This window comes from Octodon degus, unplaced genomic scaffold (genome assembly GCF_000260255.1).
Source record: "Octodon degus isolate 3935 unplaced genomic scaffold, OctDeg1.0 scaffold00199, whole genome shotgun sequence".
In the NCBI taxonomy this organism is placed as follows: domain Eukaryota; kingdom Metazoa; phylum Chordata; class Mammalia; order Rodentia; family Octodontidae; genus Octodon; species Octodon degus.
This window is the reverse complement of record NW_004524775.1, coordinates 3529626-3555505: the sequence shown is the minus strand read 5'-3', so window position 1 is coordinate 3555505 and position 25880 is coordinate 3529626. Positions and strand designations below refer to the sequence as shown.

At 53.8% G+C, this 25880-nt stretch overlaps 1 protein-coding gene and 1 pseudogene across 1 annotated transcript in view; one reads left to right on the top strand and one right to left on the bottom strand.

The window, feature by feature from the left end:
- The first annotated feature begins 10425 nt into the window (after positions 1–10425).
- LOC101559785 lies at positions 10426–11405 on the top strand (annotated as a pseudogene).
- A 12217-nt stretch (positions 11406–23622) lies between these two features.
- Mthfs (methenyltetrahydrofolate synthetase) overlaps positions 23623–25880 on the bottom strand; it is a 50842-nt gene continuing 48584 nt past the window's right edge. Inside the window, exon 2 of the mRNA XM_004644474.2 lies at positions 23623–23971. Within this exon, the coding sequence (XP_004644531.1) occupies positions 23724–23971 (248 nt within the window). The 3' untranslated portion in view covers positions 23623–23723. The remainder of the gene's footprint in view (positions 23972–25880) is intronic.

Here is a 25880-nt window from a genome sequence, read left to right as displayed (position 1 = left end):
GTGAGACCAGCGCTGGGAGACCCCCACCAGGGGAGCACATCCCCCAGCACCCAGGTGAGACCAGCGCTGGGAGACCCCCACCAGGGGAGCACATCACCCTTCTTGGACCGCAGTGCTCCAGCCAAGCTGTGTGCTTTCCAGAAGACACAGCCTTGGGCCCCCCTCCCCCAGGACTCTGGCCCATGTAGCACTCCACAGACAACATGCCCTGCCCTGGCCATTGGCCACTTCGTCCACGGCTGGCCAGCAAGCCCAGCACGGGAGCCATTCTTGGCCAGGCAGGCGGCTCGTCACGGTGTTACAGTTCCATCTAATTCAGGGCTCGGCCCGAGGCCGGCAGCTGAACACTTCAGTGTTGTCGTCACACAAGCAGAGGGACCACCTGGTCTACAGTGTCATTTTAAGCCTCAAACCACAAAAAAGAAAAACCTCATCATGCCACTCTGAGAGGCCCAGCAACAAGTTCTGTGGCTGGCTGGTGGCCCTTCGTCACCACTGAGCTGGTTCTGGCTAATTCAGGTGTGGAATCGCCACGCACTGTGGAGATCCGCGTCAGGCACACGGCGGGGAAGAAGGCAGGCAGACTCGGACCCGTGTCCAGAGCACCGCGTGTGGGCAGGTGACCGAAAGGCACGCCTGATGCTTCCGCTCAGCCAGACGCTACCCGGAACAGCTCACCAGGATCCCCAGGGGCGCCGAGTTCCTACGGACAGGAGGGGAGGTGGTGCTGGCGCAGGGCCCAGGGAAGCAGGGTGCAGAGCTGCTGGCTAATGACACGGCTCAGTGCCAGGCAGCAAAAACTTCCCAGGAGGGGGTGAAGGTCACACCACGCTGCAAATGCCCTTCATGCAACCTAACTGCGCATTCAACGCAGTTAAGATGGAGATTTTATCTCCTGTGCTCTTACCACTTTCCGTGAGAATACCCATCACCTGCCCGTTTTCCCCGGTGCAGGCAAGGCAGAGTGAGCCAACCTTGGTGATCCCTGACTCTCTCCGTCTTCCTCACGGCCCGCACACTAGCAAGCCCCGCCTCCACCACCTCCACCTGCAGGCAGGCCCAGGGAAGTGCACGCACCTCGCTTCACTGCCTCCACCTGGTCTGGCTGCCCATGTCCCTGGGAGGCCAGCGCGGGCCTCTGCACCCCTCCTCCAGGCACCTTCCCCAGCACTGCCTACAGAGCCCTGGGTGGAGGCGCTTGCCCACGCTCCCACCACTCATACTCCCTGCCAGCCTGCATGGGCACAAATGGCACCTTGCTCAGCCGCGTGCCCACCTGGGCTGCCCCTCCGGCTCTCAGCACAGGTGCAGCTTCCTACCTGGCAGGCCTCCTGTGGGAGCCCCAAACTCAAAGCGCCCCTGCACCGATGTGGCGTGGCTCTCAGCGCGGACTGCCACACAACCCACGTCTCCAACAGATGGCAAGGTCCAGAGCAGGACGGCCGCCCTTACCTGCATCACAACTGCAGGCTCCAGTGCTGGCACACAGCAGGTGCCTGGTAGCACTTACCAGCCAGGAGAAGGAAGGGCACAGCCACACCTCTTGTCTGTGCCAGGGCTCGACAGCGCCCACTCCAGGACAAAGCAGCTCCTCTCTCTGGAGTCCCATGCCAGCCACCTGGAAAGGGCCGCTTCCATCCAGTGACCCTGGGGCCCAGGACGACTCTTTCCACCCATGACCAGCAGATACAGCCCACGAACCAAATCCAGCCCTTCAGTAAGTAATTTCATTGTACTATAACAGTGTCCAGTTGTGCAATTAAAATAGAAATTGTTTAGCCTCTGAGCGGAAGTTTTGCTAGCTGACCTTTTATCAGAAATGCCGCTTCCCCGGCAAGCGCAAGGACCTGAGTTCAATCCCCGGTTCCGCAAAAAAAAAAAAAAAAGAAATGCTGGTCATGAGTTTGATTCCCAGTACCAAAGAGAGAGAGGGAAAGGGGGGAGGGGTAAAAAGGAGAAGGGGGAAAGGGGGAAAGGGAAAAGGAGGAGAGGGGGAGGGGAGGGGAGGCAGAGAAAAGGAAGGAAGGAAGGACATCTGCCCTCCTACCAGGCTGAAGCAGGAAGATTGTAAGTTTGAAATTAGCCTGGGCAACATGGAGAAACTACATCTCAAAAACAAAGCAGACTTCGGCAAACACAGGGAAAGAAAAGAAAAGAAATTTTAAAACAAAGCAGAAGACAACAGCCCTGAAAAGCTTGGGGCCCCCTGGCCAGGCCTCTGGCCAGGTACTGAGTGCACCATGCCCACGGCGCAGCTGGCCGTCACCTGCGTCAGGCCAGGCTGGTGGGAAGCACAGTATTCCTGAGTCCTTCCGTAGGGCTGTGAGGGCAGTACCTGTAGCACACACCGTTGTTCTCCTCTGTCCCCCCACTGTCTGCATGAGGTGTGTCCTTGGCCATGCTCGGGTCCATGTATCTGAGCATGAGCCAGCAGGAGATGCGTGGCCACCCACAGGCAGAGCGCTGACTTTCACTCTGCTCTCCAGGAAGGGCCGAGTCTGCCTGTCGGTGTGTGGGCTGCTGGTGTCACATGGGCCGCATGACATCTCTACAGAGTCAGATGATGCGGCATGCAGGGCCAGGTGGACAGAGGCAGACCTCTGGGGCCAGCACATGGCCACACTGAGCTGCGCCTCTCAGGAATGTGTCCTCAGTTCCCGGTCAGGACCGGCCCGTGTGAGATCTTCCTGGCAGAGCCTGCAGGCAGAAGGTTTGCGGCCACCATTTGTTCTGGCTCTTCCTTTGCAGCCAGGGAGGCCACTACAGCTCTGTTTCCGAGTCCCCTTCAGCTTACCCAGTTCCCATCCAGGAGGGTATGGCTGACTCCAGGACAACGGGCCTGGCTCCTCAGGACACCCATGCAGTGCAGGTCACAAGTCTGGCCTGGGCGTAGGGTCAGCCCACTCTCCATCCACACTGCTCAGCCTCCATGCCCTGCTCAACACCCTGAGAACATCAACATCCAGCACTGAAAGCCGAATCCCTCTGGTAAGCCTTGTTGCAAATCCAGATATGCACAGCAGCCTCTCCTGCGGTCCTGGGCCTCTGACTGACCCTGATTCACCCACTGAGGGTCCACTGAGTTCAAGCCTGCTGGGAGTGGGGAAGGCATAAAACAACCCAGAGCTACAGTTACAATGAGAAGCAAATGGGCTCAGACACAAGGAAATGGGGCAAAGGGTGCCACAGGGGTCCAGGCTGTGCTCCAGGGAGGGCATGGGGCAGCAGAGGGCCCGCGGGCCCAGGCCTGAGTCAGTCTTGGCTCTGCCACCTGCCCACAGTAGCCTTAGGGATGGCCCCAGAGCTGTCCTAGCTCCTTCCCCTTCACCCTGGAAGGGAGGGGCAGGAGGAGAGCACGGCCTTGACCTGGGGCACCTGTCCGGAAGGCTTCACCAGCCCGAAGGTCCAGGACCTCGAGGGAGCACGGCTATCTTGTCTTGTGCAGGAGTCAGAGGCATGGGGGGCCCAGTGGGGGGGTCAGTGTGCGAGCGTTCGAAGGCAGTTTTGTGAATTGGCGGGTCCTCATCCATCCAGTGCAACAAGGGCCAGGCGCCATAGAGCCTCAAGCACTGTACGTCCAGCGAAATGGCGACTCCCTCTGGAGCTGAAGTGAGGAGATAAACCCTACACTGTGTCTGTAGCCCTATTACACTGGGGAACATCAGAGCGATTTGCTGCTTGTGGAAAATGACAATAAATAAGCCTGCACAATCTGAGCCTGTTTCACTCATTCTCTAATGTTTCACTGATATTTTGGAAATGAAGGACTTCCCCATAAAACAAGAAGTTTGATGAACTTGAATCTTATCCATAACTGCATCAGAAAGTTGGGCACATGCAGTAATTAAAAGGACTCTGATAGAAGAACCTGCGGCTCCACGTGGAGCCTCTTCCACAACCACGAAGTTCCGTGGGGCACAGCAGGGACCCACGCACGGCTCTGCAGGCCGGCGTCAGAGGGAACAGAGGCCAACGCTGCAGCTTCACCTGGGCTCGGCGAGAAGAACCCAGCTGGAGGTGACGCCCGCCTGTGAGCGAGCAGCAGGAAGCAGGGACTCTTGTTCCTACGTCATCTTCTGGCTGATCTCGGGCTTACTTGCTGTCACACCCATTCCATTGCCATAGGCTTTGCACAAGCGCAGAGGTGCAGCCAGCACACTGGCTGTGTGTGTGTCGGACCTTTGGGTCTGGCGCTCTAGTTTCTGAGAAGCCCCTGTCTCCCTGGGCCCCGCAGGCCCCACAGGCCGGCCCCTCCCCCTGGATAGCGGCCCCTGCAGCACCCCTTCCTCACTGGCGATGTCAACACTTCCTGGGCCTGGTACCAGCCCGCCTACCATGCTGCCCGCCCTATGCCAGGCCACTCTACACCACGATACATAAAATCAAGCTGTGTCTCTCCTGCGCCACTGGTAATAAAACATTCAACAGTGATGCGGTGAGGACCTACAAGATGCAGTTATGAGGACAAAGGAATAAAGGGCTGCAAAAGGAACCCCTCATGCAAGCACAGGACAGGTAACACAGGGCAGAAAACTGGCCCTCAGGAACTGAGACTAAGGCAGAAGGTAAAGCGAGACTGACTGGAAAGTAGAGATCCCTGAGAAGAGAATCAAGAAGCTGCACAAGCAAAGACCATCACGTCAAGGTATCAGAAACTGACAGTCACCCTGTCCCCAGGAGCCCTAGGCTCATGCAAACCTAAAATGGTAAAGCCCTGGCCAGGGTCCAAGCTCATCTGCATCGCGGCTTTGCTTTCCCCAGAGGGCTTTGGATGCCCAGACACCTCCTCCATATCCTATATGGGTAAAAACTTCCCCTAAGAATGGGTGGGCCAAGCGAGGCCCCCAGTGGACTCTGGCTCCTTCCATAGTGCAGGGAGCCTATGACACCCCATGCTGCCCCTCTGGGGAGGGGAGCTAGTCCCACTGGCCACCCCCAGCCTGGGAAGCGCACCCTCACTCCTGCACCCACCTTGTTGCTCTATTTTAGTAACTGTTAGACTTTCTGCTCGTTCTGAGTGTTCTGCTCAGCTTTCTTCGGGATTCCGAAAACCCAGAAACAATGCCCCGAAGCCCCCATCTGCTAACAAAAGGGGCTGCCTGAGGCTGCAGGGAACCAAAGCCAATCAGGACCAGACAGCAGGCTTCCATGGTCACTGTTCATGTCGCTGAGATAAAATACCCAAGCACAAAGGCCCCCAGCCCAGAACAAGCTCCCAGGCAGGGTGGCAGTACAGGGAGCATCACAGAGGAGAAGGGCCCATGGCACAGCAGCACAGGAAGGAGGCAGGAAACAGCAACAAACGCAAGAGCAGCAGGCCTACCTCTCCTGTATCTCCCAGACTGCAAGCCTTTTGGTTGGCGCTGCCCATGCCCAAGCTGGGGCAGCCTCAATCCAAGCAGCATCACACAATCTACGTCCTGCCACCTCCAAAACGCCCCACCTGTGACCACATGAGGTTTTGGGGGGACATCGAGACACAGCCATAACCTTCTACCCCTCACCCCACAAAGACCCATGTGCTTCCCTCTCTGCAGCAGGCATTCAGCCCAGCCCCAAGAGCCACCAAAGCCCCAACAGCCTCAACATTGCTGCAAAGCCCGAGGCCCAAGTCTGGATGGTGTGCAAGTGTGCTCACGGCTGCAGGTTCCAGGGGAAAATCACTACCCTGGGGCCCTGTTGCTCTCCCAGATGTGCACTTGGGTGAACCCTGAAATCCTACAGTCCCTCATGCCCACGTCTAAGTGAAGAAAGGCAGGTGACCAGTTACTGGGGCTCTGTGTCGAAGGGAGACAGGGTCACGCTCGTGGTTCCTTTCTGCCAGAGTCCCCTTCCAATTAATCTACAGGGATGGAGAAACCATGCCTCCAGCTGGAAGAATCTATACAGAAAGGGCATGCAGATGAGCTTGGAATATGGCAGGACAGAAAATGCTCCTCTTCTCCTGGAACTTGTTGGCCGTCAGGGATGTACGTCACCCCAAAGTCTCCTGCCCTTTGTCAGTGGAACTGTCTCAATGCCAACGCATGCTACCACGACGCCCCGGGCCGTGAAGCCACAAATACAGACCACAAGGGGAAATATCAAAGGACAGAGAGCACTATATTTTAGCCTTGGCACAGTATCAGACGAGTCATCTTTTCAATCCCCAGTGCAGCTTCTTGTAGGTCAAACCTGGCGGCTATCTTTCCCCATCTTTCTAAGAGTAGAAGACCACTCTAGCGTGGAATGGAGGCCTCACCCTCAAGGCAGCCCTAATGGTAGCTTTCTAACCATTTACATTGTTCTCTTCTAGGTAGTTGTTCAGATTATAGGCATGCAAAATGGATCAAAAACATAAGCATTAACTGTTTCTTTCAATAAACCAATAGAAACTAGTAGCACAATTATCTTAGCTATCGTGTGTGTGTGTGTGTGTGTGTGTGTGTGTGTGTGTGTGTTTCCCCTTCTTTCTCTTTTCTCCATTCCCCCATTCCAGTTTTCTTAGCTTTTGAGCAGTTTCTTTCACAACATCTATTGTACATTTTGGATTTTATTTACTCTTTCGGTTTCTTACACTAGGGAGACAATACTATGTCGACACATGTGAACCTGATTTATCTCACTTATGAGCATGGTCTCTACCTATAAAAGCCTCAAGTTTATCATTTTTTATAGCTGAATAATAATCCATTGTGTAAAAATACATTTTTTAATCCATTCCTCAGTTGGTGGGCACTTGGGTTGTTTCCACGATTTAGCTGTGACAGATTGCGCTGCTGTAAACATGGGTGCGCACCCCGGTGCAATGTTTTCAGTTCTTTTGAAAAATACCCAGGAGGGGAATAGCTGGGTCAAATGGTGCACTTGCCGGGGTTGTAGCTCCTGTGGCTTCTCTCTTGGGCTCGCTCTGCTCTCCCCTTAGAGTTTTCCTCCGACAATACTAGTTCTTTTAGGAATCTCTACACTAATTTCCACAGTGACTGGCCCAGTGTGCACTCCCACCAACAGTGCAGAAAGGTTACCCTTTCCCCACAGCCCTGCCGGCATTGGTTATCGGCTGATTTCTAGATGATAGCCATTTTCTGGGGTGAAATGGAATCTCAGTGTTGCTTTAATTTGCATTTCTTGAATGACCAATGATGCTGAGCATCTTTTCACGTATTTATTTGCCACTTGTATTTCTTCATCTAGGAAGTCTAGATGCATGGAGATGCATAATATGGATTGGGTCTTTTAATTGGGGAGGGCTGGTTTTTTTAATTCTTTATATGTTTTATATACACGTTCTTTGTCTAAGGGACAGTTGACTAAATGTTTTTCCCAATTTGTGGGTTTCCTTTTTACTCTCATGTGCAAAAACTTTTCAGTACAATGAAATCCCAGTTGCTGAATTTTTGAAGTATTTCCCGTGCAGTTTGATTTTTGTTCATGAAGTCTCTGCCTACCCCTATGTCTTCAAGATTTCTACCTAGTTTCTCTTCCAGTAGATTTAGTGATTTCTGTATTAATATTTTGATCTTTGATCCATTTTGACTTTACATGAGAGCAAGGTGATAGATATGGGTCTAGTTTTAGTCTTTGACATATGGAGAGCCAGTTTTTCCAGCACCACTTATTAAAAAGGCCATCTTTCTTCCAGTGAACATGTTTGGCCTCTTTCTCAAAGTAGAGTTGGCTGAGTGTTAGTAGTTGTATCTGCAGCTTGTAATCTATTCCACTAAGCCTCGGGTCTACTTCTTTGCCAGTAGGACAGGTACAATCTTATGGGCTGGTTAATACAGGAGTCTCCTCTGAGATTTAAGGCAAATTCTTAGCTGCAAGCCTCTTTATAGATGAAAAGAAAGTTAGACACTGCTAATGTACAATGGCACGAGATAAATATGACTATTTCCAAAGATACAATAGGACACAAAGCAGTGGAACCAAAGTAAGTCCAAAATCCAGCACAGCAACCATTAAATCCCATAGTTCTGCATCCAGCAATCCCAGTGATCTATGGCAAGTTGTAAACTGGGAAGAGCTTGAGTGGCTCTGCTCCTATGGTACTTCCCGTGGCTTCTCTCTTGGGCTGGCTCTGCTCGCCCCTTGGAGCTTTCCTCAGACAACCACACGCCCGGCTTCTCCAGATTTCTGGGGTTTTCACTGCACCTTCAGCATCACTCTCACAGCTTATATACTGCCTTCCTGGGGGCACGCTGCCTGCTGAAGTCTGGGGGGAAGCCTTCTTGAGCCCACGGCCAGCCCCATGTGGATGATGCCGCAGTCTGCTGCCAGGAGGAGCACATGCCAGACTTCCCCCTCTTTTGGCTGTTGGGGTTAAGTGCCTATGAACCAAAACCTGAGGGACAACTTCCTAGGCCACCACCATTCTGGAACATGATGCTCTGTCTTCTCAGAGCAAATCCTTTCACATTGCAGCCTCGCAGAGGCAAAGGCTGAAGGCCTGCCGGGCCTCGTGATGTCCTCAGGCCATCTTTTCTACTGTCCTGTTCATACCCAGCAACCAACTTCACCTCTTCTCCATCTTTGCAGTCCAAATCTTCACTGGAGCTTCCTTTCTGGCCAACTTCATAATGTTTTAAATCTTTCTTCTGGGCTCTTTGCTCTTGATTCTCAACACAGATCTCGCTAAAACCCCCAATGGTAGTCATACCACTTCCTTGACATCAGACTGCCTTGAAATTTATTCCACAATATTAACTAGTCTACTGCCTTTACTCTCATGCTCAGGCAGTTTCTGGACATGAGCAAAATGCAAACAAACTTTCTGCCAACAGACACCACGTGTGGTCTAGAGTCCAACAGTCAATGCAGTCCTTCTTTCCAAGAGTCACCCCTAGACCCAGCTTTTATTGGATGCATTTCTATTGCTGTTCTGGTCTTCTATGCATTCTGGTTCTATGAGGAGGACACAGGAGAGGAGCCACCACCCCCAAAGTGAGGAGGAGGAAGGGGATGGGTGTGGTGAGGTGCAGAACTGCACGGCATTCTCCTAGCCTAAGTAGAAGGATGCCAGACAGGTCTACCCACGCTCAAAAAGGAGACTAACATTGGTAGGAGGAAAGTGGGGAATGGCATGGGACTCCTCCAACTCTGGGGCAAGCCAGGCCTCTGGGCTCCTCTGCTCCCCAGGCACCAGTGTACTTTCTATGACATTCCTCTGCCTTCTACACAAAACCCGGTACAAATTAATGAACCTCTCAGAGCCAAATAACTTCTCCTTAGACTGAACTGCTAGCAAAAGACCAATCATTTTTCATCTCTGATTAAAATGTCTATGGAAGAAATTAAAATAATTTAGCAAAGGCACTGCCCCTCATGGAGCTGGAGGCACAAGATCAGCCCGGCAGAGGTGAAGCAGTGCACAGCCTTCTGCGCCCGCACACAGGCTCTCTCCTGCAGGGTCCCCTGGGACCTCCTGGCAGCCTGGCACCACATGGGAGGAGGTGCTGAGAGGCACTGGCATGGGGCATCCCACAAACGCCACCAGCGGAAGCTCCTGCCAGAAGCCAGACTTTGCGTTCAGCAACTGCAGATCAGCACGCCTGAGCTAGGGCCAGGAAGCTGACAGCTGCCTCCCGGCCCCGGCGACCAGCCCTGAGAAGTGGCAAGGAGTCGGCTTGTTCAGTGCTCTAACCTAGTCTCAAGTGGGCCATTTGTATGTGTGGCAAACTAACTTACGCAGAGCAGCTCTGCTCCAGCCAGGGATGTCAGCGGCGCAAGCACCTGCAAGTCCTGAGTTCAATTCCTGGTACAAAAACAAAAAACCCTCATATGGAGCAAATCTCCTGCCATGAACAAATAGAAGCACTAAACAAAATATTTAAAAGAAAAACACAAATTTTCTTTGACTGCATCAGAGAATTCTCAAGTGTAGTGAGGTCTTAAGGGACCACAATTGCAAAGTGAAAGAAAGCACAGAAGTGAGTTCATATTTGGCATACCTTCCTGCCTGGAGCATTTGCTGATTCTTCAGGAAAACTCACAGCTGAGAAGTTGAACTTCTGATCAGGAAAAGACAAGAGGAGAACTGAAGCAGAGACTGGCGGTCAGGAGGGTAAGAAGCAAGTAGGGTTTGGGCAGCTCCACATCCAAGTTGTGAAAGTAGGGTGCTAACCAAGGAGGTGCCCTGGTGCACCCCACAACTTCAGAAGAAACCTATGAATCTAGGAAGGACTAGCCATAAATACAGCAGCATTCATAAAAACCAAAGCCTGGCTTCAAACCTGCTAGGTCCCGGGGTGGACTATGATAATCAGTCATGACCCTGATGCCCAGGTACAACAGATGTTCTCAGGAGAAATGGAATCCACAGCCACAGTCTCTCCTTAAATTTTCACACACGATGCGTGACATTCAGAAAGTAAAGGAAAGGTTGCTCTCTGCTCCTGCGCATCAGCCGATAACTGTTCTTCACGGGCAGCCAGCAGCAATCCAGACACGATGGTGAAGGTCAGAGCGAACAGATTTGGCCGTATTGGGCGCCTGGTCACCAGGGCTGCTTTGAACTCTGGCGAGGTGGATGTTGTGGCCATCAGTGACCCTTTCATTGACCTCAACTACATGGTCTACATGTCCCAGTATGGTTCCACCCACGGCAAGTTCAACAGCACTGTCAAGGCTGAGAACAGGAAGCTTGACATCACCATCTTCCAAGAGCGAGATCCCACCAACATCAAGTGGGCTGATGCTGGCGCTGAGTACGTGGTGGAGTCCACTGGTGTCTTCACCACCATGGAGAAGGCCGTGCTCACCTGAAGGGTGGTGCCAAAAGGGTCATCATCTCTGCCCCGTCCACCGATGTCCCCGTGTTGTGATGGGTGTGGATCACAAGAAGCAGGACAACTCCCTCAAGATCAGCAGCAACGCTTCCTGTTACCACCACCTGCTCAGCCCCGCTGGCCAAGGTCATCCATGACAACTCTGGCATCGTGAAGGGACTCACGACCATAGTCCACGCCATCACTGCCACCCAGAAGACTGTGGACAGCCCCTCTGGGAAGCTGTGGCGTGATGGCCACAGGGCTGCCCAGAATACCATCCCTGTATCCACTGGTGCTGCCAAGGCTGTGGGCAAGGTCATCCCAGAGCTGAACAGGAAGCTCACAGGCGTGGCCTTCCGTGTGCCCACTCCCAACATGTCAGTGGTGGATCTGACCTGCCACCTGGAGAAAGCAGCCAAATATGACGACATCAAGAAGGTGGTGAAGCCGGCTCAGATGGTCCCCTCAAAGGCATCCTGGGACACACTGAGGACCAGGTTGTGTCTCGTGACTTCAACAGTGACACCCACTCTTCCACCTTGGATGCTGCGGTTGGCATCGCCCTGAATGACCACTTTGTCAAGCTCATTTCCTGGTATGACAATGAGGCCAGCTACAGCAACAGGATCCTCATGGATCCACATGGCCTCCAAGGAGTAAGTGGCCCCACCACCACAGCCCAGTGAGCCCAGAGGGACGGAGAGGCCAAGTTGTAGAAGTCACTCCCTACTCAGCCCCAACACTGAGCATCTCCCCTCACGGCTTCCATCCCAGGCCCCCTAGAAGGGGAGGAGCCTCGGGAGCCCTGGCTCGCTGCCCTTGCACACCACCAATAAAGCCCACTGTCCCCAGGGGAGAAGAAAAAGAAAAGGTTTAAACAAACAAGTTACAAAACACCCTAGGAAATGGGAAAAGCCAAAAATTTAAAGGATACAGTAGACATTAAATAAAGACATGCTAAGATCCTGATGCTACAAGTATCACACAGGGACGCTGAAAATAAATGTAATTAATATGTTCAAGAAGATGAATTCTAGCAACAAATTAAAATCCATTCTTAAAAATTAAACCCCACCTCAACAGATGGGGTTAATAGCAAAGTAGGGCCAGTGAAGGCAGGACTACAGAATGCATAGACGGGTGACAGTGAAGACCCAGACTCCAAGAACGGACGGGAAACAGAAGAGAATGCAGGGTGGGGCGGGGACAGGGCCAAGGGACACAGCGCAGGCCCAGTGCACGCAACCAGGGCACAGCACAGTTTTACAAAGAGGGTGACTGAGGGTGTTCTAAGGCTGACAAAAGATCCCAAGAGTGTTCTGAGCCCCAAACAATAAATACAAGCAAAACCACGTTCAAGCACATACAATAAAACTGTTTTCTAAAAAAGAAAACAAAAAACCTTAAAGAGTTAAAAACTAAATCAAGTTTAAAGTCTCCATTACTTCATTTTTTGCTTTCATTGTTTATTAATGGCCAATTACCTCAGATTTTCCAGGAACCTCTTTTTTTTTTTTTCTTCAGTACCAGGGATCGAACTCAGGACCTTGCACTGCCAGGCAGGTGTTTATGCCACTGAGCTATCTCCCCAGCCCCTTCAGGAGCTTCTTGGCTGGCAGAGGTTCTCAGGAGCTCAAATGGTAAGAGACAGAGACACAGAGAGACAGACGGAGGGAGAGAGAGGGAAGCTTCTGGCCTCTCCAAGCAGTCACCAGTATTCGACAGACACCTCCATTCTGAGCCCTTCAATCCCACCCATCACCACCCCTAAGCTCTGCCACCCTATTAAATTTCTACCTTCTTGGCACCACAAATGGGGATTAAACTTCGGGACACGAGTGCTTCGGGTGACTCTGACGGGGGTGTCCTAGCTATCCTCTCATCACTAAGACACAATATCGACACCCAGAAAGAGTGGGGTCACGCAGCCCACAGCACACGGAGGTGTCGGCCCACAGCTGGCTGGCTCCAAGGCAGGGTGGCACAGCAGAGTCACGGCGGAGCATAGGAAGCAGAGAGAGACAGGCCCTTCTGGGCCAGGCCCCCAGTGACCTGCTCCAACCTCCCCACACCACATCAGCGAGATGAGTATCACACCCCAGTGAGCCCATCACCCCAAACTCCACCAGGAGTGCGTGAGGCTTGGGACATCCAGACAGAAACCACAAGGGGAGGCCACAAGCCATGTTCCCAAACCCATCTGTCTTATCCCCTGGTTCTGCAGAGAGCACGTGGAAGGGTCACAGGGCAGCGTGCAAACAGGGACTTTAAAATCAGAGACTTCCACACACGCTTCTCTTAGGCTACGTTGTTTTGCAGTTCTGTGGATGTGGATTTCCTAGTTGAAACTGAGTCGCAGGCTCCATTAGAAGGCATAGGGATCTGACGTGACAGATGGGCTTTTCTAAAGGGAAAGAGGCGGCGGTTTAAGGTAGTTCTCTACAACGCAGCGCTGCTTGCGCGCACGGCTGCAGCAGACGGCCTTTTCTAGCAAGCATTTGATCCCACTGGACACGTTCTGCACATTTTTTCTTCCACAAAGAGGAACAAATTTTCTTTTACATTCCAAGCTATCAGGAACAGGAGGATGTTCTATCACGCAGGGGCTTTTACTAGTTGTTATTGCTTGAAGCGCTGATGTGCTATATTTGCATGAATTAAAACTAATAAAGGAATATCATTCTGGAAAATGAAATAAAACACAATAATAAGGTGAAATAAAGTAAACTAGAGTCAGAGACCCGGCTCCAGCCCTGAGCCGCTGTACTGGAGTCTCAGCTCCGGGTGAAATGGGACCGGATACTTGGAGCACACACACGGAGGTGTGGACAGCAACCGGCCGCGTGGCCACACCCCTGGCTCCACGTGCACCCGCCCACAAAGGACCTGGCTAGACCGCTCGCTGCTGCTCCTTCTCCACCCGCGGCCGTGCGCAGCGCTCGGACCTGAGTTCCAGGGAAGCGAGGCGCCCTAACCCAGGTCAGCACGCTGCTCTCCTGCCGGCCCTGCAGCAGGAAGCAGGCGGCAGCTGGCGGAAACACTCCCTGAACCTGCTACAGACCCACCCTCACAGCGGGACCCCCCAGCAGGCCTGACCAACCTGCCACAGGCACAAGCCCCGTCCCCACTGCAGCTCCACACCGAGAGCCCAGGGACACGCCTGTGCCTCGCCTGCGCTGCGCCACCCTGCGCCACCCTGCTCCTTGTCCGCCAGGGTCTTCCAGAGAGCTCGGCCGCCCTGGGGGGGGGCTCCAGGACGTGGCTCCTCTCTCCAGGAAAGCCCGGACTCGGCAGCTCCCAACGGGGCGTGAGCCGCGATGCCAGCGGCCGCCCAGACTCAGGACAGTGCCGGATCTTCTGCAGCCCGCGCCTTCCCCTGTGCACACACATCTCCACAAAATCTGACTCATAAACTGGGCACAGCAGGGCGTGACGCTGACTGCGGTGTGTGAACAAGGCCGCTGTTCTCTGTTCACACCGCCCGGTGCTCGGCCACTGCAGAGAGGGGCCCACCCCAGGAGATGAGGCCAACGAGGACCACCAGCGCCTCCTGCCGGCAGCCTGAGGGCACACAGGGACAGCGACTCTGACGACGGTGGTGCTGCTCCGTGGGGGCCGGGCCCCAGCCACCCACGGAGGATGTGCCAGACAGAGGGAGGATTCACCTGTGGGGACAGAGCGGCAGGCACAAGATGCCATCACACCGCCACATCCGCTTGCATGTTCACACCGAGGAACTGTCAGGCGGGTGCAGCACAGCAGTGCCCCAAGGTCAGTCCCCAGCACTGCAAAAAATAAAAACAATATAAAAAATATTGTATGTTCCTGGGACTTTCCATACTCTGGTTACAAATGAAAGACCATGGAAAGTGGGCTACAGCGAGCTGGGCGAGTGCCCGCCCTAGAGCCAGCCCTAGAGCAGGAGACGGGCACTGCTGCCCCTGCCTGGTCCACGCGGCCTGTGAAGTGCCTGCCTCCGGCCCAGAGGAGGCCAGGCCAACACGCCCTCCCTTCCAGGACCCCTCCCGGTGGGCGGAGGTACTTGGTAGCCCTGAAAGCCATCACACGTCTCTCTCACAAAGATCTCCAGGGCTGCCCCGCTCTTGAGCTGAGGGCCACAGCAGGGAACGCCTGCGTTCTAGGGGCCCATAGCCAACACCTGGCCCCCGAGACAGCAAGCTCCAGCCTGAGAGGAGGAGGGGGCCGGCCATAGCACCTGACCACCGGCCAACATACCTTCTTTTCCCATTTGGTCTCTACTGGAAGCAAAAGGCAAGAGCTGATGCGTGAAGACACAAGGTAACCCAGCCCACAGGCTCCAGTTTACCAGCTGCCCTGGAGAGCCTTCCTCAGCACCCAAATCGGGGATGATCTGTGCACCTCACGTCCCCTTCTACCTGAAAACCCAAGCAAGAACGCAAGTCCACATTGGCAGCAGCACCAGGCAGCATTCACGTTGTTCGCTTCCCGCTGCAGCAACAAGAAGGCGCAGACGGACTTCTCTTGTCTAGATTTTGCGGTCCCCACAGCACAGTCACTGGGTGAAGAAGTACCCCCACGTTCTGAAGAGCAGGAGCCCAAGAGTCCTCCTGTTAAGCCTGGGTCCTCTGAAAAGCAGCACCCAAGCAGGACATGCATGCACAGAGTATACCTAGGAGCCATGCCCACAACCAGGAGTAGGGCCCCTGGGCACACCGAGGGTGCTTCCGTAGCTGGCCTGCTGCACCAGGGCACCAGTGCCCAGGCCACTCCCCTGGATCCCAAAGGGTTGCAGGAAGAGGCACATCCGCAGCCTGCAGCAACCGCCCAGAGGTGCTGATGTCTCCCTCTACAGATCTGGTGAAGTCAGGAAGCAGAGAAGGGGCTGTGGCAGAATTCACAAGACCACCAGAGGACGCCTGCGCAGAGGAGGTGTGACAGCAGCGGCAGGGCTCCCGAGCCCACAGCACGGCCCCCAGGCCTAGGCCATGCAGAGGTGGGCTGGTAGAAGTCACGCCCCTCCTCTCTGGTGTCACCACCCCCAGCAAGTGTTCCTGCAGGACCACAGAATGTCTGACAAACCGCACTTGCTACCTGGCAGCACCCAGCCTGGGGGTTGGACACAACCGGGGATGGGCAGCCAGAGCTCCTGAGGAAACTCAACCCGGGACTTGTGGCATCTGTGGAGGGCAGAGCCCCAGCACAGTGGAGATGGGGGCCTGAAGCTGGGGAGGCATGCAGCGTGGGGGCACATGTGCAGCCAGCTCCCAGGAGCCAGGGCGCCCGCGCTCCTGCAGGACAGACTGGGCAGGGCTGCCACCAGAGGCAGAGATGGGTGTGCAGACAGCCCCTTCAAGCAGCTCTACAAGTGCTGGGCACGTGGCACACAGAAGGTGTTAGTGGCCAGGTGACACTAACACCAACTCGGCCCAGCTCACTTCCTTTCCTTAATCTTCAAAACTATAAAAAAGCGGGGACTGGGGAGATGGCTGAGTGGAATAAGCGCTTCCCTGGCAAGTGCAAGAGCCTGAGTTCAATCCCTGGTTCCGTACAAAAAAATAAATAAAATAAATTAAAAAATAAAAAAGCAGGCTGGGGATATAGGGATCCGGGTTTGATCCCCGGTACCACGTGCCATGCTGGCCCCAGAACCCTGGGCACACAGTGCCAGCCACCGCAGCGAGGCGGTGCACACCTGGAACTCCAGCACTGGAGAGGCTAAGACAAGAGGATCGCTACAAGTCTGAGCTGCATAGCAAGACCCTGTATCAAACAAACAAAGAAATAAATAGAAGATTTTTTTCTTTAAGGAAGGAAAGTGAAACACTAGGGCAAAGTGCTCCCCACTGCTACGCTGGGTGGGAAATGGCAGAGGGAAAACGCATAAAGCTGGACCAGAACTCTTTAATCAATGAAAACAACTTCATTTTACATCTGAAAGGTGGCTTTTTTTTTTTTTTTTTTTTTTAACCAGGACTGAACTTAGGACCTTGTGCTGGCCAGACAGGCACTGTGCTGCTGGGAAAGGTGACTTTAAAAGACAAAAGATTTATGTGATCCAGAGTGAAACCAGAGTACAAAGTGACTTTAATAATGACAAGTTCTTCCAAAATATGTGCTTGGGCAGAACGAGGAGACAGAAAAAGTTCTCAAGAAGCTCAGAATTATTTCTCAGTGGTTCCTTCCAGGACCGAGAGCTCTCTGTGAACTGGCCACAGGCTCTGGACCTCAGCGACCATGCCTGGAGTCTGAGGAGCCACAAGGGCCACTGCACGTGGCCGAGCACTGCCAGAGGGCTTGCACTGCCTCAGCCCCGTGGGTGGACTCTGCTGCCCCTTGGACACAGCTGCAGGAAGGGCGTGAGGCACAGCTGGCCCCTTCTCTCTCACACGTGCTCATCCACCCTGGATTTGCCTCTGTCCGATGCTGGGGAAGGTTCTTCTTGCTTCAGTAACTGTAGGAAGCCCTTGTGGGACATGTTCAAAATGCCAGCTTTGGGCAAAGGATACAACTCAGTGGCATAGCACCAGTCTGGCAAGTGCAAGGTCCTGAGTTCAAGTCCCTATACCTTCCCAAAAAATGTAAACTTCCAATGCCTTGCCCCTAAAGATTCTAATTTAATAAGTGAAAAGTCTAGAAATGTCTGGAAAACAATGCAGGAAATGCCATCTCTGCACTGTCCAACAGGGTAGACACCAGCCACATGGGCTAGTGTGGCCAAGGAAGTAGGTTTTGGTTTTATCTAATTTTAATCAACTTCAACTGAAACAGCCCCTGTGCAGCCCAGAACTCAGGAGTGGAGGTCAGAAGGCCGCCAGGGAGAGTGTGGAGTGCTGAGGACTGGGTGCACCACAGCTGCAGAACCAGCACCTACCTCATAACATGATCGCTGGGTGCTCCACATGCCAGAAGGGGAAGCACTCATCTCTCGAATGCATCACTGCAGCACTGAAACCTACCACCCCAGGCCACCCTCCTGCAGCACTCTCCCCTGGGCATGGATGTGTGACATCCATCATGTAAGCCTCACTCTTGCCCAGCACGCTGGAGTCTGATGCAGCTAGCATTAGGGGTCTGGATGGCGTGAATGAGGAAGGGTGTGTGCGTGCATGTGCGTGCGTGTGCATGCGTGCATGTGTGTGTGTGTGTGTGTGTGTGTGTGTGTGTAGGGTGGGATGGAAGGTGTGCCTGGGTCAGAAAGGATGTGACATGCAGGCTGAGAGTGGAGCCTTATTTTGGGGTGAGAGGACACCCAGGGCTGCTGGCAGGTGGTGGCGTGGGCAGTACTACTTCCCAAGGTGCTCCCAGGAGTGCGCAGGTGGCAGCAGATGGCTACACAGACCCACAGCAGGCAGCCCCCCTGGCTCCCACATTCCGTGCCCTCCATGGGCAGGACTGACGTGCCATCCCTAGGCTGGAGATGTGCTCAGGACACACAGCAATGTATCTGTTTGCCAGGGCCAACCACAGTAGCCCAGTCCCTATGATCAGAATACAGTCCTCTCTATCTCTGAGCTTCAGAGAAGTAACAAACACCTTTCACACTTCAAGTCTGAAGAGGTTATTGCTTGGTGATAAACCAAACGTTCACCTCTTATAGCAGTGAACTCAGGGTCAGCTTAACCTTGGACCCACCATTTGCTTTGAAACCGTGCGTTGGACGAGTGCTGTCCTAAGGCTCAGAGCAAACACGAGACACAGGCCACCGCAGAGCTGAGGCGATGAAACACTGGCTTTTCACTCTGGTGGCTTGCTCACGGGGCTGTACGGCCTGCTGCAAGGACATGCTGCAGCGATGAGGACAAAACCCAGCAGTGACTGGCAGCAAGCAGAGGGCGAGGCTGGAAGGAGGAAAGGGGGCACACTGCTGGCTTTTTGTACACTTGAGAACCTTTGATGCACAGTCCCCGGCTTGAGAACAAGCTCCGTTCTGGAGAACTGCTCCAAAGTGGGCTTTGTGCATATGCTGACAAACTAAGTCCCACACTGTGCAGGACACCTGTGGAAGTTTGCAGCTCGAATGTCTGCAATTCGGGGACGTACTGTCCTGGCAGGCAAGTCCTGGTCAGCCAGGGGCAGTCTGAAAGCAGAGGGCCACATGAATGGGGCCTGCTGCTTCCAGGGTGACAGGGTTTCCCACCCTGTCACCAGCTTCCTCTCCTTAAAGTAATCACTTAAATAATTCCTTCTGCAAACAGGTGAGCCCAACCACCACAATCACAGCCCAGCCCAGCTTGCACACAGAAGGCGGGGGCCATGTCAGGGCACACAGAGACCAGATGACAGGGTGGCAGGACATCGGGACCAGAGTAAGACAGGGTGCCACGTGGCCAGCACAGCCAGAAGGCAGGTGAGGACAGCGGCCACACTGGCACCTAGGAGCATCCCGGAGTGGCCACTGATGGCCCGGTGCCTGTCCCCAGGAGTGCCTGGCCTCAACACAGCGCTCTTAAGCAGGGAGCCCACTCCTGGGCAGGCAAGGGATCCCCTGGGGAGAAGAAATTAGCACTATTATTTACATGTGCTCCTTCAAAAGAAGTTCTGCTAGAGGTCACCTTTTGACCTCCGCCAGCCCGCGGTCCCTCTGTACCAGAAGGCCTGTGCGGGCACCGGGGCCAAGTCCTGCTCCGGCACATCAGGCGACAGAGAGTGAGGGTGAGGTGCGCTGCGGTTTCTGCCCGCAGGCCAGGCCCAGGTGGCTCCCTGCTCCACAGAACAAACCCTCTCAAAACATGCAAGTGCCTTGAAATCACTGAAGAACAGCCGGCGGAAGTTGGCCTCATACACGAGCACGCAGCAACGGCACTGATCTGCTGCCCACTCACGCCAGCAGCCACGCCGAGAAGTCCTGAGGGCCACAGGAGGCCAGATGTGAGCAGGGCCACTGGCCACGAGCCGCGCGCTGCACACACGACGAGCGCGTGGGCCGGCACGGTGACAGGGCCACTGAGCAGGAGGGGAAACCGACGCCGGCGAGGCGGCCGGAGCGCCTCGTACCGTGACTCCAGTGCGGTACAATCGCACGCACTTACAGCCCTCTGCGTCTTGCCACTTAACAGCAAAAGGTAGAAAGTACCATCCCATTAAAAAGCACTGGTTATTCCTGCCACGGAAATACAAGTTAAGTCCTGGTAAAGACACAGGACAAGACAGGGAGGCGGCTTCCTCTCCGGAAGCTCTGTCCTGCGGTCTGCAGGGCGCAGTGCTGGCGCGGGATACCCACGCACAGGACCGACCTTGCCGCGGGGCTCACAGGACAGGCGGCTCCCACAAAGAAATTAGGAGATGAAACAAAGGAAAGGATTGTTTTCTTTTAAAAAATAAGGCTTTATGGACAAACTATTTCCCCTTCCGCTCCCGAGGGAGTGGCTGCTCTGCCCAGAATTCTAACAGGCGGGTGGCAGGTTCCGCGTCAGGAAGGCGGCAGAGCGCCACCACGGACTGCTCACGCAGGCCACATCCCGCGTGCAGTGTGCTTCACTGACGTGGATTTCCTAACTCTAGGACCCCTGTGGTGTAAGGGAGTACTTATAACTTTTTATGCTGTGATGAGGGTGGCCATGAGAGGTATTTTGATTCGTCTGATTTTTTTTTTTTATTATCACAAGGTAAAATACTTTTAAAGGAGCTGTTAAACTTCAAGATGTTTCTGTGTGTTTTTGCACAGAAACTCCAAATTTTCCAGTCCTCCAGAGGTTAAAAGTGGTCACGGTAAATCACTACCCAGAGATGTCTTCAAAACCCAAGCACACGTGATTAGGGTAAAGGACACGCTCGGCGGTGGCACCGGACCAGCTCCTCTCAGAGCGCGCCAGGGCTGGGAGCCTGGGAGCAGGCGGAGGAGGCACCCAGAGCGGCCCCTGAGCCCCTGTGAACACAGTGGGAGTGTGGCAGCCGCCGAGTAATAGACAGAAATGACAGGTCCACACCAAAAGAAGGCCACTGCCCGGCCAGTCTCGTTACAACATCACTGCGAAATTGGTGGACACAACTGAAAACTTCAGTCCCTACAGCTCCACTTCCCTCTGTGTCTGTCTCTAGAAGGTAATTTTTCTTCAGTTATTAAGGCTCCTAAAGCCAATTATTGAAATAAACTGAAATTTGAGTCATTAATTCACTTTTGAATCATTCAAGATGTGCTAAAGTAAGGCTTTGAAAAATAATAAACGTGGGGCTAGAGTACAGCGCAGTTACAGAGCAACTGCCTATTGGATGCAAGGTTCTGGGTTTGATCCCCAGCACCCACCACAAAGAAAAAAAGACAAAAAAGAAAGAACATAATAATGCATCTCAAGCATTTTCAACTATATATTGTTCTTTTTAAAAATGAGCACATTATAAAAGCACGTGCGCGGCCTTTCATCCAACGCTGTCTCATCCTGCCATGCATGTTTCCTACGGTGCATGCTGTTATTTAGAAAATGCATTATCGGGATTTTTTTTTTAATCACTTATGTCAGGGCTCAAAACAGGACCTCGCACTTGCCAGGCAGGCGCTTGTGCCACTGAGCTCTCGCCCTGGCCCCCATTATTGGTTTTAAGGCACCGTAAAATGCCACACACTGGGGGCAGGCGCCCACAGAGGCTGAAGGCCACACCTCAGACAGCAGGCCCGGGGCCTCCCGGACACAGGACAGCTGATCCTCACAGCCCGTGCCTGAGACGCGCTGGGGAAGCGGCGGCCAACACGCTCAAGCCAAGTGACCCCGAATGCCCGTCCTTGCATTGAGAACACACTGGCTACTGGCAGACCCTGAAATAGGCCAAGAATGTGGCGGGCAGGTGTCTCCGAGGAGCTGGATGCTGGTGGCGGAATGAGGCTATATGGTTCAGACGCACAAGGAGCAGACGAAGCTCAATCATCTCTTCAAGAAAAGAACGGGCCAGGAACTGCACTTCTGCGGAGGCCCCCATGCACACCGCGCGCTCAGTGAGGAGGACCATAGGTGGGCAGCACTTCACACATCCCGGAAAAGCGGCACACACCTACAGAACACGCACCACGCTGGGGCCTGGTGCGCCTGCAGTTCCCCAGCTAAGACATGCCTCTGCTCAGCCTAGCTGCTGCTCCACCCTTCCACTCACACTGTCCCTGCGACCCACCATTCCTGCTTCCTGTCACCCCACCAAGTACCCCTTTAGGTGATGCTCTACATAGAGGGACAGGGTCACGGTCATTTGTGCCACCAAGTGTCCTCCCTTCTGTGCCTCTATGGAGACCACAGGCACCTCTGGTCACTAGACAACAGTTCCTTCTCCAGAGTGACACTGGGCACTCTGACCCTCTTGAACCTCAGGACCTGGTGTCTTTCGACCAGTCAGTTCCACAACCCTGCACACTCAAGGAACCAGGAACTGGGTTTTTAACTGTCCATTGGTGGAGGAATAACTGGGTCAACAAGGTAAAACTTCCCAGACCTGCAGCAACTCAGGGATTTCACCCTTTAACCATTTCAGACCAGCAACCACATGAGCTATACTATACTCCACCCTAACCGGGAGGTGAAGTAACACTAACCAAGGTTCCCACCGGTGACCATGTCCTTGCCACGTGTGGCAATTCCACTTCCTTCCCATTTCTCACTGTGCATCAAAGCTGCACAGATCCACCACTAGCCCAACTGACATTTTTTAAAGTTTTTCAATTAAAATATAAACTGTCAAATCACATTCTATTATCCAGAATATAGTGGACTGTGTTTTAAGTGAAGTCCTTGTACATATTTTCAATTAACTCACTAAAAGCATACCACGCTGTCTGGCAGTCTGCGCAACGAGGTACCTGTGGAGCTCCGTCTGGAGCAGTGGACAGACCGAAGGCCAGAAGCCCAGTGCCAGGGCTGTGCGGGCAAGGGCAGAGACGCAGAGCGGCGCAGGAGAGCAGAGGCACGTGCAGAGCACGAGGCAGCGCAGGGCTCCCCCGAGGAGGAGGAGGAGGAGGAGGAGGAGGAGGCGCCCCAGACAGACATGCTGCAGTGTGAGGGCAGACGCAGCTCCCAAACGCAGCGTGAGAGGAGGAAGGGAGGAAGGAGAGTCTGGAAGAAGCGGTGGGAGCACCTGCGAGGGGGCTCTGAAGTTGCCCAAACGCCCCATCAGGAGTGCTTAGTGACAGATGTGCTTTATAAGATCATCCTCAAACAGTGCAGACCAAGCATCCGTAAGAGGCTCTGAGTTTGGCTCTGGAGTGTGGAGGGGTTGGTGTGGAGAACAGCGGGGCAACAGGAGGAGAGAGCAGGTGCCAGAGGCCTTCCACACACTGGTCGCAGGTCGTGAGGTCATGGAGTCACACGACACTGGGTCACGGGGTCACAGGATCAGTGGAGCAGGGAGGGGGCTGTTGGCCTCACGGGGCACCAAAGCCTCCTCCACAAAATTCCCAGCCCTGCGTAGCAGGCCATCTGCCAAGTCAGGCACACAGGACTCACGCGGGAGCAAAACTCAGCCCCTAACTTACGACTTATCAGATCTTCAACCTAAAAGCACTGACACTCAGAAATCAGCAGTGATGGGGCCCAGTGAGCTGAAACCACACAAGCTTCCCTCCCACCCACCAAGAGCTCACAGTGCTGCACCTGGGACTTCAGGGTGAGTGAGGCCAGGCGTGATGCAGTAGCACAATATTCTCAGGGAACCTGACACCCCAAGAAAGGACAGCCAGTCTGTTGACAACTGTGGAGTCTCCACACGCCCAGCAGAGACCCACTGACCCCACAGCAGCAGGACAGTGAGCGACTGCCCCCGGGGTGCCCCACCTCCTCCCACACCAAGCTGCGCGGTCCCTCATGCACTCCTGACCTAACTGCAAAGCTCATGGCAGCAGCCCCAGGACTCGGGGGCACGGTAGTGGTGACAGGTTCTGCAGACGGTTTTATGGCAAGTTTCACACTCACACTAAAAATAGCACAGGCCATGTTCACTTTAATGAGCAATTTCAACTAACTCTGACAAGGGAAACACATTTTCTTCCACTCAGTGTGGTTATCTGAGCTCAAGGTCTTCTCAGGGGATCTGGTCTTCTGCTTCACAGGGGTCTTCACAGAGGACTTCATCCACACTCATGTCATGTTCGCCAACTGGGATCTGGGGGCAGAGCTGCTCCTTGAAGGCCAGGGCAATGGTGTAGGGCTTCGGGCCTGGCAGCTGCAGGCAGCGCTGCAGGTAGGCATCATAATAGCCCCGGCCCCGGCCCAGCCGGTTGCCATGCTTATCAAAGCCCAGGCCTGGCATGAAGATGAGATCAAGTCCCCCTGAGAACAGAGAAGCACAGGTAAAAGGACCAATGGTTTCTGCATCAATCTCCTTAGAACAGGAACTGGTTTTGATTTTTTAATATCTATTCTTTCTCCGATTTCTTTTCCTTTTTTTTTTTTTTTTTTTTTTTTTGTGGTACCAGGGATCAAACTTGGGACCTTATACTTGCTAGGCAGGTGCTTAAGCCACTGAGCTAAATCCTGGGCCCTCTTTCTCTGATATCTGAAGAAATATGTTAATATGTAGAAAACAAAAAGCAAAGTTAGATGAAGAAGCAAAGAACAAATATTCAGTAGCTTAGCAGGTCCTTCCTCCATCCCTCCAGCGGTTCTTCATTGCATATCTACATGAAAATGCCAGCTCCCCAGCCACACTCCTCAGAGAGACCCCCCCAGGGCCAGGACAACGGCAGGTGGAACAGGCCAGGGTGAGGGAGAAATAGCACCAGCCCTGTGCAGGGCCTGCTGTGCGGGCACCATACTGTCCAAACAGCTGCCCAGCCTCTCCCCACCAGATGGGCAGGACCACTGGCCACATCGCTGTAGCCGTGAGAGCAGCCTGAACTGGATTAGGGCCATTCCACAGGTACAAAGCGATGTGGCCTCGCTGTCCTCTGGCTGGAGGCTTTCCAACTAACACAGGGACCAGGACTAGCCGTGGCCTCATAGGGCACCGGCAGAAGGCAGGTCTTGAGGGTTATAAAACCCCAGAGTGACAGGCAGATGGAAGACAGAAGACAGTCCTGGTCATGAAGCGGGGGACCAAATGGGCACTAGGAGTGAGGGGGTGGTCCTCTAGTCCATGACGGAAACCCAGAGCCGCCCTGGGGCCTTTGCAACCCGGCCGTCCTGGGTCTGCTGATGACCTCCAGTTAGTTGACTAAGCACTCAGCACCGCTGACAAGCACCCCAGGCCAGAAGCCAAGATCTGTGCACCAGGTGTCAGCGGTAGTGATGCTCAGAGCACCAGCAAGGCCAACCACGCAGCCTGTGCTCTTGACCTTTGCTTCCTCAGCTCTCTGCCACCAGGGAGTCCTCCCTTGCTAGAAGTTCCTAGGAACCCTTCCTCTTTTCAAGTACAGTCTACAACGCCCTCTGGGGACATACAATATCTTGTGCTTTAGAAGACGGCAGTTAGTTGTCCTAAAATATAAAACATACACATGCACAATTGTGGTTTATACCTAAATGCCCCGAAGCTTCATGTGCTCACAGGTGGGGCTCTTGGGAGCGGCTGGGGCATGGGCCTGATGCTCACCTGAAGGCCAGCTGTCTCTCCGGCGCACCACCCTTTGCCATGCCGCCCTGCCTCAGAGCCAGCTGACTATGGACTGAGACCTACAAACCGTGAGCCAAAGCAAGCCTCTCCTGCTTAGAGCTGTGGGTGTCAAGTACGGTGTTTCAGGAACAAGCCAGTAACTCCAGTCATGTGCAAACCAGCAGTCTCTGCCAACTGCCTAACAGCAACAAGAGACAGCAGGGACTAGAGACCCCAGTGGAGGGAAAGTATTTCCAGCCAGGGGACAGGGGAACATTGTGGGGACCTGACCTGGCCTGGACATGAAAGGACATGTCAGAATTGGGTCTGAGTATACCTCAGAAACCAAAGTAAGAGTGGCCAGAGAGTGACAAGGAGGAGTGGGGCAGAAGGATCAGGATGCACCGCAGCAGAAGACAAAAGCGATGTCCCTGGCCCTGCGGTGGGAAAGCAAAATAGTGTGGCTACAATAGGAAGCTGTGCGACATGCCTCAAGAAGTCAGAGGGGCTGGGGACACAGCTCAGCACTAGAGCACTTGCCCAGCTCGCACCGGCCCTGGCTCCAGTCCTCAGCACCATTAAAAGAAAAAGTTAAAAACAGAACTACTAACACCATTAGAACAAATCATTCTATTCATTAAGAGAATG